The sequence below is a fragment of the Phyllostomus hastatus genome, unplaced genomic scaffold, assembly GCF_019186645.2.
Source record: "Phyllostomus hastatus isolate PE091 unplaced genomic scaffold, TTU_PhHast_1.1 phas_scaffold_93, whole genome shotgun sequence".
Lineage (NCBI taxonomy): Eukaryota > Metazoa > Chordata > Mammalia > Chiroptera > Phyllostomidae > Phyllostomus > Phyllostomus hastatus.
The window spans coordinates 3,098,713-3,116,761 of NW_025334042.1; the positions used below are offsets into that span (position 1 = coordinate 3,098,713).

The 18,049-nt window shown below is 35.1% G+C and overlaps 1 protein-coding gene across 2 annotated transcripts in view; it reads right to left on the reverse strand.

Annotated features, from left to right (window-relative positions):
- The window catches only part of TRHDE (thyrotropin releasing hormone degrading enzyme), a 365,898-nt gene that overhangs the window by 21,413 nt on the left and 326,436 nt on the right, over nt 1-18,049 (reverse strand). For both annotated transcript variants that reach the window (XM_045829492.1, XM_045829491.1), the window contains 3 exons: nt 15,710-15,857; nt 13,801-13,898; nt 13,230-13,337 (listed from right to left, as the gene is read on the reverse strand). In XM_045829492.1, coding sequence (XP_045685448.1) covers nt 13,230-13,337; nt 13,801-13,898; nt 15,710-15,857 — 354 coding nt within the window. The remainder of the gene's footprint in view (nt 1-13,229; nt 13,338-13,800; nt 13,899-15,709; nt 15,858-18,049) is intronic.

An 18,049-nucleotide genomic window follows, 5' to 3' on the forward strand; every position in this document is an offset into this window, starting at 1 on the left:
TTTTGCAGAGCAAAGGAAACCATCAACAAAATGAAAAAGATAATCCACTAAATGAGAGACAATATTCAAGTAATGACACACTGATAAGGAGTTAATATCCAAAATACACAAAGAACTCATACAACTCAATACCAAAAAAACAAACAATACAATCAAAAATGGGTAAAGGACCTGAGTAAACACTTCTCTAAAGAGGACATACAGATGGCCAATAGACATATGGAAAGGTGCTCAATTTCACTAATCATCAGAAAAATGAAAATTAATACCACAATGAGATATCACCTCACACCTGTCAGAGATGTTATCAACAAGCAATAAGTGCTAGAGAGGATGTTGAAAAGGGGAACCCTTTTGCACTGCTAGTGGGAATGCAGACTGGTGCAGACAATGTGGAAAACAGCATGGAGTTTCATCAAAAAATTAAAAATGAAACTGACTTATGACCCAGTGAATCCACTTCTGGGAATATAGCTGAAGAAAACTAAAACAATGGTTTAAAAGAATATAGGGCCCCCTACAACCATTGAAGCATTATTGACAATGGCCAAGAATTAGAAGCAGCCCAAGTGTCCATCAGTAGATGAGTGGATAAAAAAGCTCTGCTCCATTTACACAATGGAATACTACTTAGCAGTAAAAACCAAGGAAGTCTTAACTTTTGCGACAGCACGGATGGATCTAGAGAGTATTATGCTAAGTGAAATAAGCCAGTCAGAGAAAAACAAATACCATATGAACTTACTTACATGTGGAATCTAATTAATAAAATAAAATATACAGACTCACAGATACAGAAAACAGATTGATGGCTGTTAGAAGGGAAGGGTGTGGGGGTGCTGGATGAAAAAGGTGAAAGGATTAAGCAAAAATAAAAGCTGATAGGCACAGACAAAAATATAATGATTGCCAGAAGGAAAGGGCAATGGGGAGAAGTAGAAGAAGGTAAAAGGTGAATAAATGGTGATGGAAGGAAATTTGACTTTGGGTGATGAACACACAATACAATATGCAGATGGTATATTATAGAATTATACACCTGAAACCTATATAATTTAATTAACCAATGTTACACTAATAAATTCAATAATTTTTAAAAAAAGATTCATGAGATGAACAAGGCTGGTTCTCCAGCCTGGGAAGAATTAACTATAACAATTTGTTTAATTATTTCAGGTATAACTACTTTGCTTTCATGAGTAGGTATTAAGTAATGTAATTTTTACTTGAAAGGTTTCCAACTAAAAATAGATTTTATTTTGTCCAAAGTAAGTTTTACCCTTCAGGTGTGTGTTTGTGTTTGTGTGCGTGCTTGTGTCTGTGCATTAATCAACCTGCAGGTCTTCAGGGTTCCATAGCTTTAACTGATAGGTTCACTACACAAGAAAAAAGCTGTGCTTTGTAAAAATAGAGAAGTGTTCTTACTCATATCAAATCCTAGATGTTTCTGGGTCTTCACTGAAACATACTTTGACCACCGCATCCCTGTCCCACATAAAAAAGCAGGGAAACTAATACATATTTGTCAAGGGAAAATGGTAGATAAAATTTAATATGATAATTTAATTTGATAATTAATGAAGTTTTAAGAATCTAGTCTTGTTATATAAGGGAAAAAGAAATTTTGAAAAATAGACTAATCTGGGTTTTGGTCCAAAGGGGAAAGGCAAGAGTGGATGAAAAGTTACAAAATAATCTTTAAAAGGCATATTTTTTTCACTGAGAGATGATAGAACTGAGAAACACAAATACTGTTTGGGCCAATAAATTACAAGTCTTCAATTCTTTCGCACTTTTAGTTACTTTAAGACACATGCACACATGGTGGGCAAAAGTAGGTTTACAGATATGACTATTGAACACAGCTTGTTCTTATATTATTTATTAATTCCTGTATCATTTTCCACATGAACAACTATAAACCTACTTTTTCCCTCCCCTGTACATATCACAAACAATATTTGGTGCTTATGGGACATTTTTCATCAGCATTTTCACAATGTTAAGTAAACGTTATCACACGAGCATTAGAAAGAAGACAAAATATTTTCACTTTCCTTTTGAGATAGAAATTATATGTAAACAATCAGTCCTAAGTATTAATCATAGGTGGAAAAATAAATACTGCTGGCTGGTGTGGCTCAGTGGATTGAGGGTGGGCATGCAAACCAAAGGGTTGCCAGTTCAATTCCTAGTCAGGGCACATTCTTGGGTTGCAGGCCAGGTCTCCAGGAGGGATTGCATAAGAGGAAACCACACATTGATGTTTCTCTCCCTCTCTTTCCCCTCCCCCCCCCTAGAAATAAATAAATAAAATCTTTTAAAAAAGAAAGAAAAATAAACAAAAAGGAAATGTTAATGTTGCTGAATGAATCTCAATGCTAATAGAAATGCTTACATTATTTTGGAAAAATATGGAGGTAATTTCCTCTTTATAGTGGTTGATCATAGTTAAAATAAACCTTATACCCCATTAATCTGAATTTATCAGTATAATCTACTATCTGCAAGTAAAAATGTTTTGAAAATGGCAATATTTTTGTTGGTGCTTCACCTCTGACGTAGTGACTAATTGTGATTACTATTGTAAGTTTAATCTGCATCACTCCCTGGTTACCCGGGTAAACCTATATTCACTTAGCACTTCTACTGGGACAAACAAGCATACAAGACATCTATTCTATAATCAATAGACATGTCTTGATAGATGACACAAATGTTCAATAGTGTTATGCTTCAAATCAGTATAATATTAGGCAAACAATACTAGCATGGTAGAAAAATTATTATTGGCAGAAAAGGGAGAAAAGCCAATTATACTGAAAAGGGAAAAAAATTAAATTGAATCAAGTCACCTTCAAAAGCAAACTTCTATAAACATTATAACACCTTGAGAAAATACTCTTGACTATTTGCCTTTTTGCATGACTGGAAATATAATTTTTTAAAAAGTAAAATGTCAGGAAAAAAGCCAAATGTGTTGGGAAAAGAAAAACAAGTATATAATAATTATTTCTGCATTTTAAATTAGAATATAAAAGCATTAATGCATTTACATTACAAACTAAATGTGACTACAAAAAATAAATAGAAATATGCACTTACTGGAGTTATATTAGCTTTTGAAGCAATTTACTATCCCTGCTACACCAGAAGTAAATTAAAAATATGTCCAGATTAGTTAGTCTCTCAAGTAAGACATTCAGTCAAATATTTATCTCATAATGTACTGAACTGAACAGCATGCATTGAATTCTCCAAATGGCGAGGAAAACTGGTACTTTCTATGTGATTCCAGAGAAGCTTAGGGAGAAGAGAGATAATAAAGTCCTCTTCCGTATGCAGGTGTCGACATTACTTAAATAATCTTTTATTTATTTTGTATTCTATACTTGTTTCAGGTGTACAGCATAGTGGTTAGACAACTATATAAATCACAAAGAGATCCCCCTGATAATTCTAGTACTCACATTGCACCATACATAGTTATTACAATATTATTCACTATATTCCCTAGGATCTACTTTACATCCCCACAAGTAATCTTAATATATGAACTCGACTAATAAAAATATTGTCAGGTAGTCATTACTGGTTATGAAAAAGATTTCCAGTTTGTCAAAGAATTCACAATAGAATTAATTCAAATAGCAAGCACATTTACTACATTTCATATATTATCTTACTTTTACATAGCTTTTCTGCTTGGCACCATACTCCAATCTCAGAAGAGATATCCCCTAAAATTTTGACAAGGTATCACAACCAGGTAAGTGGGATTTTTTTTTTCTCTTCTCAGAAAAGGAAAAAAAACTGATTAACTAATAAAAAAATTACAAAACTTCCAGTTCTTGGGTCAGTACAGATTCTTCCCAATCAGCTGAACTTTTTGACAGTGGCAAGATTTTAATACTGAGAAATGATGTGGAGGAGGGTCACTTTTACCCTGCTCTTTCCATTTAATATCTCCCTTCCCTCTTTGCCTCATGAACAGCTGTCATGTGACAGATCAGCTGTCACTCTGCAAGAATGTCAATCTCAAATTGTCCTTTTCATATAAATCTCCCTTCTGGGTCTCAATAAATCTAACATCTTACAGCACAGTGTCTGATTAGCCTCGGTCTACCATTGAATTGTGAACTTCAGGAAGGCAGAAACTATGATTTCCCTTTGCTCACAACTGTGTCACCACCTGGTGCATTTTAGTGTATCAGGGATGTGGCAGAGACTCAAGACATACTTGGTGCCTGAATCAAGTACTCTAAGAATCTTAATGAATACTACTTAACGAAATCAAGTAGACTTACTACTATGGGGGAAAAATGAGCAACAATACTTTGTTTTAGAAACTGAGCTAGAAGTTAAAAACCAAATTGACTATTAATCACATATCCTATTACCCAAAGGTGGACAGGGAACCTGGCCCTGTGACACTTTGTCCGTCACAATGAGAAATGTAGCACTTTAAAGGATTTTATTTTTTAGCTTTAAAGAACTAGAGGGATAAATTGATAACAAAATGCCAATAATGATGACATCTTTGATGTTAATTGTGACTCATCCCAGAAGTCCCTTTGCTACTTTGTTTTAAAGATTGTCATTTTTGAAGTCTCTGGGCTGGGGCTACACAGGTAACAACTCATACAAGGCAGCCAGCTGTAACTGCTAAACTATGAAATTCACAGGACAGAAAGGTGATGGAAGAAAGATAATTATCCTTATGATGTGACATAAGCATATCTTATAAATAAACAGAAATATGTGCCCTCAAATAGGTAATTCGCTGTACTTTTTCCTCTCAACTCAATGGTCTGAGCTAAGAGCATTTACAATGGAATTCACACACAGGGCATATGAAGTTCTCTATCAACAATGTCCCGACTGTGCACAGTGTGAAATGAAGAACTAGACAAACAGATTACAGCGTGGGATGCTGTGTTACCTCACATGCAAGTAAAAATGTGAACTACTGAAAGTACAGGTTAATCAGTTTTAAACTACTTAACATAATCTACTGAGAATATAAATAGTCTTTATATATCCTTCCTGAACTCTTAGAAAATTAATAATTAAATAATTTCTAATATTCTGAAAGAAAAAAAAACAGCAGTTTCTATGCTAGGTGTTGGTAGGAGGTGAAGAGATACATGACTTGTAAAGACAATATTGATGAACCTAGTAAAATAATACTTTGAGTAAAATATTTGAACAGGAGAACTATTTTGAAACTAAAATATAAACTGCCTGTTTTATAATGAAAAAATAGAGTGCAAGTGGTTGTGTTCTTTCATGGAGAATGGGTTAAAGTAAAATTAGCAATTGTATAAGTTTCTTGGAGTTTTCCTATAAAAACAAATTTCAGATATAAATTCTTAGATTATATATCATTTTTACACACTCATATTTATAAATGTATCTATATCTTTAAATACATAGATAAAATTATTTGGATTTATAGTGGAAAGGAGTAATAGTAAATGAGAAAATATATGATAATTGGTAGAAGAATAAACAACTTTTGGAATGTACTGGAACTGTTCAGTTCAAGGGCACAGCTCATGTCGAGACTATACACAGCTCCTCAATGTTGATTCCTCAGTCACTAGCCTTGAATCCTCTCCTTATGTTATATTCCCTCCCTAGGCAATCTCCTCTGCCTGTCACTTTTTCCATTCCTAGTGCAGTGGTCTTCCAACAAGGTTTGCTCCTTAAGGTGTAAGGGAAGACTTTTCAAGAAGCACCTAAAGACATGGGTAGTAACATGGCAATCAAGCCCCACACTCTAAACTTTTATATAGATAATTCTCTTTTCATAAAAACCCTTCTCTCACTTGCCCAGAGAAGGCATATTTCTCATTCACTTATCTTGTATCTTGTATTGCAGTACTAAGTAAAGAGAAAATTCTAAATACTGGTGTCGATATCTAGAAAATGAGCTTTCTAGTTTTAAAATCTCATTGCAGTCATAAAATTTGAAGAAGAAACTAATTAAGTTGTCAGGTAATGATTATAAAAATTTCGTGATAGATCACTGTGTGATTTTGATGAATTGTGTTACATTGCTACAACAAAATGCTTTCCATCCCCATTGAATATTTTTGCGTATAAAGTTTCTTAATACTTTAACATAAAAATATAAATAGAATTGAGGGTGAAACTTCTCTTATTCCAGCAGTGAGTAACATTTATCTGTGAATATATAAGCTAATTGGAAAAAGGCCAATCTCAATTTTTATTTTTGTATTTAATAATTTTGATACTTGGAAATTATTCATCAAAGTTTGCAATGTAGTTTTTTCAAAACAACACAAGATTCTTAGTGGGAAGAAAGAAATTAGTGGGAAGATCTTCAAGTTTTGCAATGTATTTATATTTATGAATTATATACAAATAACAATTGTAGTAAAAACCCAATTTAGAAAAGAATTTAACAGGATTTTATTATGACATGAAAAATGTTTGTGTGTCTGTAATATGTTGTGTGTATTTTTTATTATAGTGATCCAAAATATATTTTTAAGCTAAATATATCAGAATACAATTTAGGAAAAGAGAAAAGGAAACTGTAAAAGTTCTGACTATTTTACATGACTAATAGTGGATATAAAATAGCTATGTTGTTTTGGTAGCATTAAATATACTTAGAGATTTTGAAAGAATTTTATTGAAAAAACTGTCTATTTTCATTATGCTGAAAGTTAAATCCTTGCAATTATTTATGGAGAGTTTTAGAATTAGACTTGAAAATGTTATTTCAGCAATTCATATGCATAAAAGTTTGAGCTCAACTGGATTATTCTAGTAAACTTTGAACACCTGTTTCCCTCCTACATTCCTCCATGGCCCCACCATTCATCTTTAGAGTATGTCAGGACATGAACCACATATCCTCAATGCCAAGGAAGCTAGAGGGGCTGGAACTAAATGAAGAAGGGATACTGCCTTCCTAGTGTCCAGCACAGGGCCGGACACATCACAGCTACTCCATACATACTCACTGAATACCTGAATAAATAAGCATAACCCCTTTAACCGTCTAATGAAAAGAGAATCCAAAGTGGACAAAATGTGAGGAACTTTTATGATTTATGTTCAGGCACAGTGCGTGTAAAATTTTGGGACCATTAGAGCTAATGTAAGCACAGAATATTTGCAGCAATGTCCTTGCTCTAGAAACAAGGTTGAGATTCAGAGAAGTTAATTGAGTTGTCTAAAGCCACAACTGTCGAATGACAAACTTGGAGCAAACCTAATTCCTCACCCTGCTCACTGGAGGTTTGGACAGACCTGTCCTTTCCATTATGCCATGCAGACTCCCCGCTGTGTTCACTTGTCTGGAAAATGCCTGTGTTGGTAACCGAGCTCCACAGTGCCAGGTCTGGCTGGTGTAACTTTAAGCTATTATTTATACTATTGATCTGTAGTAAGCCGATATGCAGTAAGAAGAAGACAAAAATCAGTGTAAAGAACAGAGGGAATGGGACCACAATAACTTGGAAATATGGACAATAAGTTAGGATCTATGTTTTAGGAGAAGAACACATGACGTTTCTGGACCATGATGGAAAGAGCCCTTTGTGTCTCCTCCATGTTTATGTTCTCAGCGCGAAAAGAAAACATGAATGGTCAGAGAGCAGACACAAAGGAGAGGAGCTTAACTGGAGCTCTGTACACTGTGAGATAAAATGACCTATGGCAGACCTGTGCCACAAATACCAGCTAATTAAGGAAAGAGAGGAATAAGTAACATCTTCTTGGAAGCCTTAACAGGCAGTATTTCTTAAAGCCGGTCAGGTGGGGAGGAATGTCCCCCTGCTCCCAACTGAGAATCACTATGATAGTATTTTGCTTTGTATTTTATGTTACAGGCTACATCCTTACCTTTTCAACTTATAGAGATTACTCTAATCTTGAAGGCATTTTATAAATATTCTATAATGTTCTATTCTATACTGTTCCTCATTTCTCCATTTAAAATTTATACCACCCAATAACAGGGGCAGTCAAAAAATTAGAAGATAAATCCAAAGATGATTAATGTTTTATGATTTTTATAAGGGCCAGATGTTATATAGGCATTCTTTTATTTAACTTATGACTTGGGAGGTTGGTAATATTATCACCATTTTTCAGATGATGAAACCAAGTGATTTTCTTAAGGTCATTTAGTTCAACAGCTGTGATTTGATCACTGGTGACTCTGACCCTGAAGATAGTAACCTCTCCCCACACCAGTGGTTCCCAAACTGTTGTCTTCAGACCAGGGGCATCAGCATCACCCCAGAACTTGTTACAGATATAAACTCTTGGGCTCCATTCCACCACCTGAATCAGAAGTCTGGGGGCTGAGTCTAGCAAACTGTTCCGTAAGCCCTCCCAATGATTCTCATGCATGATCTGATTTGAGAACTACAGGCTAATGCCATGTAGTATAACCTGCATAGAGTTATTGCTTATACTCACTGCAGGGAGTACTTGAGTTCTGTTGAGTGTCTTTTAAAAAACTGTGGTTTACCCTGGCTATGTGGTTCAGTGGATTGAGTGCTCGCCTCAGAAACAGAAGGTCACCAGTTCAATTCCTGGTCAGGGCACATGCCTGAGTTACAGTCTGGGTCCCCATTTGGGGGTGTGTGAGAAGTAACCACACAATGATGTTTCTCTCCCTCTCTTTCTCCCTCTCTTCCTCTCTCTAAAAATAAATAAATAAAATATTTTTTAAAAATTGTGGGGTTGTTTTGAACAAACATATATTAATGATATATGGCATGTGACATACAAGCACAGAATCACTTGCAGTAAGGGTTAGAAGGCAGACAGGCCGAGGATGTAAGCCCAGATTCACCACCTAATGCTATATATTCTTAGCAAGTTATATAACCTTTGTGACTTTTGAATTTGTCCTCTGTAAAAATGAAAATAAAAAATGAGATCATGCACTAAAAGCACTGTATCCCAATGTCTGAAATGTGATAAGCACTCAACAAATATAGTTTTCATTATGATTATCATTATTAAAGGCAATGTTAGTAACATTATAATTAATTGCATGAGTGGTGAGGTTTATGTATTATGTATGTGGCAAAGCTCCAGAGATGCTACTCTACTGATTAATTTTTCCAATTTCAACATAAATTTCTAATTCATATCAACTCACAATGTCCCACAATGTACCAAGTACTCTGTTGTTTGATGGTATTGTTAAAGTAGAATGATGATACTAGTTTTCAATGTATTTGTTTGGGAATGGATATCACTATATATTCAATAATTTTTAATTAAATACTTTAGATCTTCCTCTGTATTGGCTTAAGACCTTATATTGTGCCTTTTAACATTATTTGGAAAATGACACATTAGTGCAAAATTAAGAGGCTGTGTTAGTATGGATGAGTTTAATTTCAGGTTAATTTTTTTTATTCAAAGAAAACCTCATATTGCCATATTGTGATTTCTGTACAGATAACTGTATGATCTCTACAGTGTTTTGATACAGAGGTTTTCAAATAAGAATTCTTCTGTAGTAATAATATATTCCTTATATATTACTCAGTGAAGCTTAAACCAATTATTTATTGTTTATTTGCACCAACCAGTGAAAAAAACTAATAGCTGTCGCTTTTATTATGACTTTTATACAGACAAAAAGCCTAGCATCCTTTCTGTCTTTTTTTTTAGAGTGAAATTTTCAGGTCTCCAACCTCCTTTTGTATATCGTGTTGTCAAGATCTTTTTATCTTTTGTATTGTTCTCTACCGAATGCTTAGCAATTTGTCTCCTTTCTGAAATGTGGTGTTTGCTGAACTTAGTCCCCAATTCACAGCCTAACAAGACCTGAATGTAGCTCAGTCTGTTTTTATGCGTGAGTTCACCATTACAATCAGGAGCACCGCAGCATTTGAATATTTTAACAGGTATCAGAATGTCTGCTTTTTCAATTTATCATCCACTGTACTTCTTGAATTTTTCTCTCTGCTGCTACCATCTCCAGCTTTTCATCACACTTTTTTAATTCCATTACCATGCTCTGCATCAATGTTCACATCCACCCTATTTTTCTGAACCCAATGTCACTGATTTATCCTGTCTCCCCTGTAGATCAAGATTAGGCTACAGCACCCCGAAGATTTGCAATCCCTGCTATTTCCATGACTCGCTGTCCTTTAGATTTATTAGTGTAAAATAGAGCATCTCTCAAAATATTCTTTAAAGATTTTATTATTTATTTATTTATTTATTTATTTATTTATTTATTTATTTATTTTCAGAGAGGGGAAGGGATGGAGTAAAACATCAATGTGAGGGAGAAATGTGGATGGGTCACCTCTCACACACCCCTAACTGGGGGGACCTGGCCTGCAGTCGAAGCATGTGTCCTGACCTGAATAGAGCCCGCAGACTTGTGCTCAATCCACTGAGCCACACCAGCCGGTGCCTGAAATATTTTATACATGTGTTACTTCATTATTTTGGAGTTTTTTTAAAAAAAACAATTTTTAAGGTTCAACTTAAATACAAGCAAACAAACAAAACTGGCTGGTCTGTTGTTTCATGTACACTTAAAAAGAAAACTTGGTGTGCTCTCCCACTCAGAAATATACCCACACCTTTCCTCCCTCTCAGGCGTGCATTTCCTAAACTCTAAGGGTCCCTGGGAGACTTGCAACCAGGGGAGCACTGAGCAGCAGCAGCCTGTCCTGGGCTGACCCCCTGAACCTATCCCTATACCTCTTTTTCTCTGACTTTTCAGTGAGCCAAAGCAACCCTGCCCAGGCTCTCTCCTGTTGCTTCTTCTATTCTAAGTCCTTCTTTGTTTCACTGCTCCCAGCTTTAACAAACATACTCTCAAGATTAAAATAATAGTAATAAATAGAAAAGAAAAAGAAAACTTGCAGCCCCATTTCTTGACTCAATATAAGAAAGTTAATCTCAGAAAAAAAAGGAAAGTTAAACCCAGCACCAACTACAGGATTGCATTATTGTTTTATTACTAAGCTGTCATCCAAAAAATACAAATTAAACCTCCAATCATAGGTAGCTCAGTGAGAATCCTTTACCCACGCTGCAGGAGGTCACTTGTACATGATGTGGCAAGTCAGACAGTGGCTGAGCAAATCTCAGAAAACATAGAGTTAGTTTCACTGAATATGTTTACTGGTCTAGTAACAAAAGAAAGCAAAGCAGGAGAGTATAAAAGTGACTAAGGAAATAACAAAAGAACCTTAAAGTATTAGGCTTCAATTTAATTATTTTATCACAAATAAATGGCAGAGTTATTAAAACCAATGTGAGCTGACACCTTATAAATGAACTTCATTTATAAGGAATTATGAAAGTGATAGGTTCTTCAAATTAGAAAATCAAAAATTACTACACTCAAGTGAAACATGAATCCATGTACTTCCCTTCTGCTGGGAACCCTCATCTACCCACTTTACATATTCATCACATACACTACCCTTGTCTTCAGTCCGGCCTTGTCCATCTGACAGTCCTACCCATCTTTTCTGTGGCAGAATGTGATTCCTCCAAGGCAGGAATCCCTCCCTTCCGTGTGTTTTCACCCTTGTGCATTAAAAAAGTTATCACCTCTCAGACAAGGCAAAAGAAAAGAAAGGAAGGAAGGAAGGAAGGAAGGAAGGAAGGAAGGAAGGAAGGAAGGAAGGAAGGAAGGAAGGAAGGAAGGAAGGAAGGAAGGAAGGATCAAATGAAAAACAAAGGGAGGAAAGTAGAGACCACAATCTTTCAATAATACATTTCACCTTTTTTTCTCATGTTTATATATGATGATATATCTTAATAAAATTTTGGATGTAGTGATTTTGGATAAGTACTTATGTTTTCATAACTTAAATATATGTTGGTTGAGCAAATCCAACATATATTTCCTCCTGAATTAAAGGAGGAAAAATTTTTTTAAAAGTTTTTTATAACATTTTAGGTCTGATATAACAGTTTTCAGAAGACTTAGCATAAAAATAACCATTAGTAAAAGTTTTAAAATGAAAAAGCTTTAATTCTAGACTGATCACAGATTTAATAACTGTCTTCAAGCATTTGTTGGATCAATTGAGAGATGATAATGATAAAATATTTTTCTTAGTTCAGGAAAAGACCAGAAATGATTAACTTAAAGGGCAAACAGAAAAATGCTAGAGAAGGTGAGATATTATGACAAATTACTAAGTAATACAGTAAAAGTTTTCCCTTACAAAGTTTTAAAGCAGGATAGCTACCTTTTGATCTGGAGAGAGATATGATGCATCAATCTAAATAATACTCAACAAGACCATATCAATTTGTTCCATAAGTATATAGTACTCTCTGTGGTTCTCTATGTTCATCTGGAACAAACTCCCTTCTCTCGTGCCCATGGGTCATCCCAGGCACTCAGATGAGGTACAAGCCCATTGTGGCAGGTGGAATAGAATCGCATGAACTTATTGAGCCCTAGCTCCACACCTTTCTCATCAGACTCACCTTAACACAGTGGCCAAAAACTGGAGAAGACTGATTATAAATTACCCAAAAAGCAAAAAGCAATGGAAAACTATGGTCCTTGGAAATATAAAGCCACCTAAGAAGGTTTAAAAAACTGCAGTAAGAAAATCACTAATTTCTGATTTTTTTATGTTGAATATTCTTTTCATTAACATTAGTAAGTGACATTTAGTATATTTCTATAAAAAATAATTATATTAAATAATTGTAATGCCCATAATGTATTAAAATACTGTACTATGCAATTCCAAGATAAGATATAAGTTTAAGGTCTTTGTCAAGGGTCACTGAAAGAGTAAAGATCTTTTTTTATAACCTTTCTGCTTTCACTTTTTAATATTAACATTAGACTACTTTGTTTATATGATATGCTTGCACTTGTTTAATGAATAAATACCACAACCTTTATAAACAACCTTAGAGTTTGGCCTACATTTAATTATTCTGTTCTCATGGGATAGTTAAGCTATCAAAATCAAAATAAATTGACACTTAGATACGATGAATAGGGCCTAACTTTAGAGAGTTATTTCAAAACTCAGTAAAACCTTGCAAAGATAAGTGTATTGGGCTTTCCTGCTGTTGCTTTGTGAGCTGTGCACCCAATCCAAATTTTTGTGTGTTTTTTTTTCTTGTCTTGATTTTCTGCAGGTGATAAATAGAATGCATCCACTGATAATCTGAAAGCAGTATTATATCATATCAAGAAATCAGGATTTGGTTCAACTTACCTGTTCCTGTTGCTGGAAATCCAGTCGGAAATAAGTGTTGAGGCCTGCTGGTGACAGTGCTTGTTGCCAAAACTACATGCCAGCATTATCACTTCTCGACGTAGTTCTCTTACATGCCATAAACAGGGGGCAAAAATAAAAGTGTTAATATCGAGGGAAAAAGCATAACTCATTACATTACACTACACTACAGTAGATAAGTAAATAATTAGCAGGAAAATGGATCTCAGATATGGAAATCCTATTTTGCTAAGTAAGAGACAACGTGGAAGTTAATCATACTAAAAGTCTGCTCTGGAAACAGTACTACAGTGTGGGGCATGGGTTCAGATCTCAACTTCGCCCATCAAGGCAGATCTTACATTAAAACATGGCAAGGAAATGCCTTTGTTCTCAGTGCCAGGGGCGGCAACTATATTCCCCATCAGCAGTCCTCCCAGGTAAGGGAAATGAAAAGCACAAAGTGGATGAAAGATTATCTCATGCTGCTAACCTCACAGTGGTACTAGTAGTGTGTTATTGTACAAAATAGTTCTGGGGAAAAGGAGCAAATACTAAAATAAAACAGTACTCATGTTGGTAAGACGCTTGAACAAGAGATCCATTAAAATTATTTTTTGGCCATCCAAGCTTGATGTACGTTGTTGCAACTTGCTTTAAAATATATTCCTAAATGGGAGTAAGGAAAATAAAGATAATGTCAGTTTCAAATCTCTCCATTATGACAACCAAAATTATATAATGAAATAAAACCATTTTCTAAATATACCTACTTTACAGTATCAGTAAAATTTCAACATGATGATTTTATTCAACTTAGTATTTCAAATATAGAACATAGGGATAAAATATGATTGCAAGGGTGAAGGTCTACTCTTTACTTCTTGAACAATGAAGAAATTTGCACTATTATTTTCAATGACAATTTTTGCAGCAAAACAAGGAAACTGAGGAATGGTGATGATGACACTCATGCAGACATATATACAAATGTATGTCAAATTTATGAACATACATACCTAATATGTATGCATTGTACATCAATAGAGCATATTTAATGCAAGCTTATTATGAAAGCCTAGCATTGTTCAATCTGACATGCACAGAATACACTTAAGTAAAATGACAGTACTTCCAAGTCAATAACCCATGCTGTTGATAACATATTTAAATATCAGTAGCAATATAAGGTATACGCTCTTCAATTTAATGTGGTCCTGAATTTTGTCAAAATAATGATAGCACTGAAATTATAGTAAAGGCAGTTTCTAACTTTTCCTGAAATTGAGATGTCAGACCTGATATATTAAAGTACAAACATATACAAAAATGTATTTTACTTTTACAAAAGTTTAATATTATAGTGTCTGTGCTGAGAAAAGCAAAATATAATAATTCTAGCATATAAAAGTTATGCCATTACTGTAATGACACATTTCCTTGCATGTCTGTTTTAAGGGCTTAGACAAAAGTAACAAAACTAACAGTCAAGCCAGGATTATTCCTATTTAAAAAGTTAAAATAGAGGTGTCTTCATGTAAGTTTAGGATAAAATAAAAAGAAGCAATTCTAATGGACATCAGATAATTAGATGCTTCCAATAAACAGGTTTTTATTAGATCTGGCCATGGTAATTCCAAATGTGTAAGTTAATTAGTAGAGCCACAATGTCATAAGAAACAGGATACTTTTACAAAACATAAGAAAGACTCTTGAAACTAAGTGAAAATAAATAGTGCTCAATGTTGATGGAAAGCACAGAGATATATTCTCATAGGTAAAGCCTCTCTAGTGATAAGACAATTAGGGATCAAAAGCTCATTAGCAGTACTTAATCCTAATCTTATCCAAAATGATCATTACATTAGATTAGGTGGTGTCAGCAGTGTGATTTTGGTTTACCAGGCTGCCAGTTTAGGAAATCCAGTCAGGTAACATTTCGGAATGTTTGTCATGTCTTCATGTCTATTTGGATTATCTGTTGCTTGCTTTCTTGTGTCCCATTGGACCCAATTATGAATGGGCTTTTGCCTCAATGTTGATCTTATCCTTGTTAATTAAGGAAGTGAATTGAATTCACTATGTTCTTTTGGATAAAAATAATGACTAAGAGCCTTTGCTGAAACTGTCTATATTCTGTTAAGATCTTTGCAATCCCTCTACCCAGGTTAAGTCCTCCGTGAACATAGAGCCCTTTAACTCTTGGAAAGTAAATTTGAACTTTAAGAATTTGCCATGTATATTTGTTTTTAAATTCTGAGGCATGTAAGCTTAATGGACACTTTTAGGCGAGAACAAAAAGTAGCTTGTATTAAATCTCTCCTTCGAGTAATTGTCATCACTGATGCACAGAAAATCAGGACAAAAATGATACCATGAATTAGAATGAACTGAAGCAACTCAGGATCACTTGAATATAGTAGATAATGAGACAATACTTTATGATTTGAAAATAGAAAGAAGAAAATATATCTTTTTACATTGAAGACATTGTATTTCTCCATGCGGTCCAGTAATTTATCTAGAGGATAAAGAGCTCGGCTGGCAGCGTGCCAAGGAAGAAAATCCTTCTCCTCGGACAGGTATCTGATAATCTCCAGGGGAATATTCTGAGGCAAATAGCCAGCTCTGCACAGTCAAAAAAGTGAATGTTAATTATATGCAAAAAAGGTACATAATGATGCAAAAAAGAAGATTTTACTTATGCAAATAAAAGGCAGAAAGCAAGATTCATCATAGTATAAAGCAGCAATATTCAGTGTTATAAAAACAAAATGACTCACTTTTTAAATATAGTCTTCCTTAGAATGTCAATGCCCCTTAATATGCAGAGTTGGAGAGTTAAAGATTTACATGAACACAAAAAATATTGAAATGCATGTTTTTTTAAAGTATATTTTATTGATTATGCTATTATAGTTATCCCAAGTTTTTTCTCCCCTTTATCTATCTATGCCCAGTACCCCCATTCCTTCCAGCATTCCCCCACACTTAGTTCATGTCCATGGGTCATACATATAAGTTCTTTGGATTGTTTCCTATAGTATTCTTAAACTCCCCCTATCTATTTCATACCTACCAATTATGCTTCTTATTCCTTCTACCTTTTCCCCCATTCTCTTCCTTGGCCTTCCCCACTGATAATCCTCCATGTGATCTCCATTTCTGTGATTCTGTTCCTGTTCTAGTTGTTTGCTTAGCTTGTTTTTGTTTTGGGTTTTTAAGTTCAGTTGTTGATAGTTGTTTGTTGTCATTTTACTGTTCATAGTTTTGATCTTCTTTTTCTTAGATAAGTCCCTTTAACATTTCTTATAATAAGGGCTTGGTGATGATGAATTCCTTTACCTTATCTGGGAAGTACTTTACCTGCCCTTCCATTCTAAATGATAATAGCCTTGCTGGATAGAGTAATCTTGTATATAGGTTCTTGCCTTTCATGACTTGGAATACTTCTTTCCATCCCCTTCTTGCCTGTAAGATTTCTTTTGAGAAATCAGCTGATCATCTTATGGGGACTTCTTTCTAGGTAACTGTCTCCTTTTCTCTTTGTCTGCTTTTAAGATTCTCTCTTTATCTCTGATCTTGGGTAATGTAATTATTATGTGCCTTGGTGTGTGCTTCCTTGGGTTCAACTTCTTTGGGACTCTGGGCTTCCTGGACTTCCTGGAAGTCTATTTCCTTCATCAGATTGGGGAAGTTCTCCTTCATTATTTTTTCAAATACGTTTTCAATCTTCGTGGTCTTCTCTTTCTCTTTCTGGCATCCCTATGATTCAGATGTTGGAACATTTAAAGTTGTCCTGGAGGTTCCTAAGCCTCTCTTCTGTTTTTTGAATTCTTGTTTCTTCATTCTGTTCTGGTTGAATGTTTATTTCTTCCTTTGCTCCAAATCATTGATTTGAGTCCCAGTTTACTTCCTCCACTCTTGATTCATTGTATATTTTTATTTCACTTTGTATAGCCTTCCTTTCTTCTGTTATTTTGTGGCTATACTCAATCATTTCTGTGAGTATCCTGATTACCAGTGTTCTGAACTCTGCATCTGATAGGTTGGCTGTCTCCTCATTGTTTAGTTCTTCTTCTGGAGTTCTGATCTGTTCTTTCATTTGGACCATATTTCTTTGTTTTGGCACACCTGTTACATTGTAAGGGGCAGAGCCTTAGGTATTCAGTGGGCAGGGCAACTCTCTTCACTGCACTGTGGCACTGTATGTGGGGGACAGGTCAGAGAGGGAACAACACCACTTGCTCAGCTCTCATTTCCACTTTCAGTTTGCTTCCCACAAGCAAATTATTCCCTTTCAGGTGTTTTCCTGGTGCTTATTACTGGATATATGGGCTTATGTATGTTCTAAGACCCCACGGGCCCCCCCAACAGACTCTTCTGTGAGACTGGCAGTTTCTCCTGCTGCTACAATCCCCACAGGTTTTTATAGCCAGAGGTTTTGAGGCTTTATTTCCCTGCACTGGAGCCCTTAGTTGTGCAGTCTGTCTCACTCCCCAGTTGTTCCTCCTGGTTTATCCTCGTGTGAATGTGGGACCCCCTGGTCCCCCAAGGTGGTGACCTTGTCCTGCATCTTCTCTGCCCTAGCTTCCCATCTCTGCCCCTCCTACCAGTCTGGATGAATATTTTTTCTTTTTGGTTGTCAGACCTCCACACAGTTAGATTTTCAGGCAGTTCTGGTTGTGTTTTGTTTCTAAATTGGTTGTTATCCTTCTTTTGATTGTGCAAGGAAGTGAAGCATATCTACCTCCATCTTTGCCAGAAGTCTAATTCCTGCAAAATGTGTGGTCCAATTCCTTTCCTTTAGAAAGGAAGAC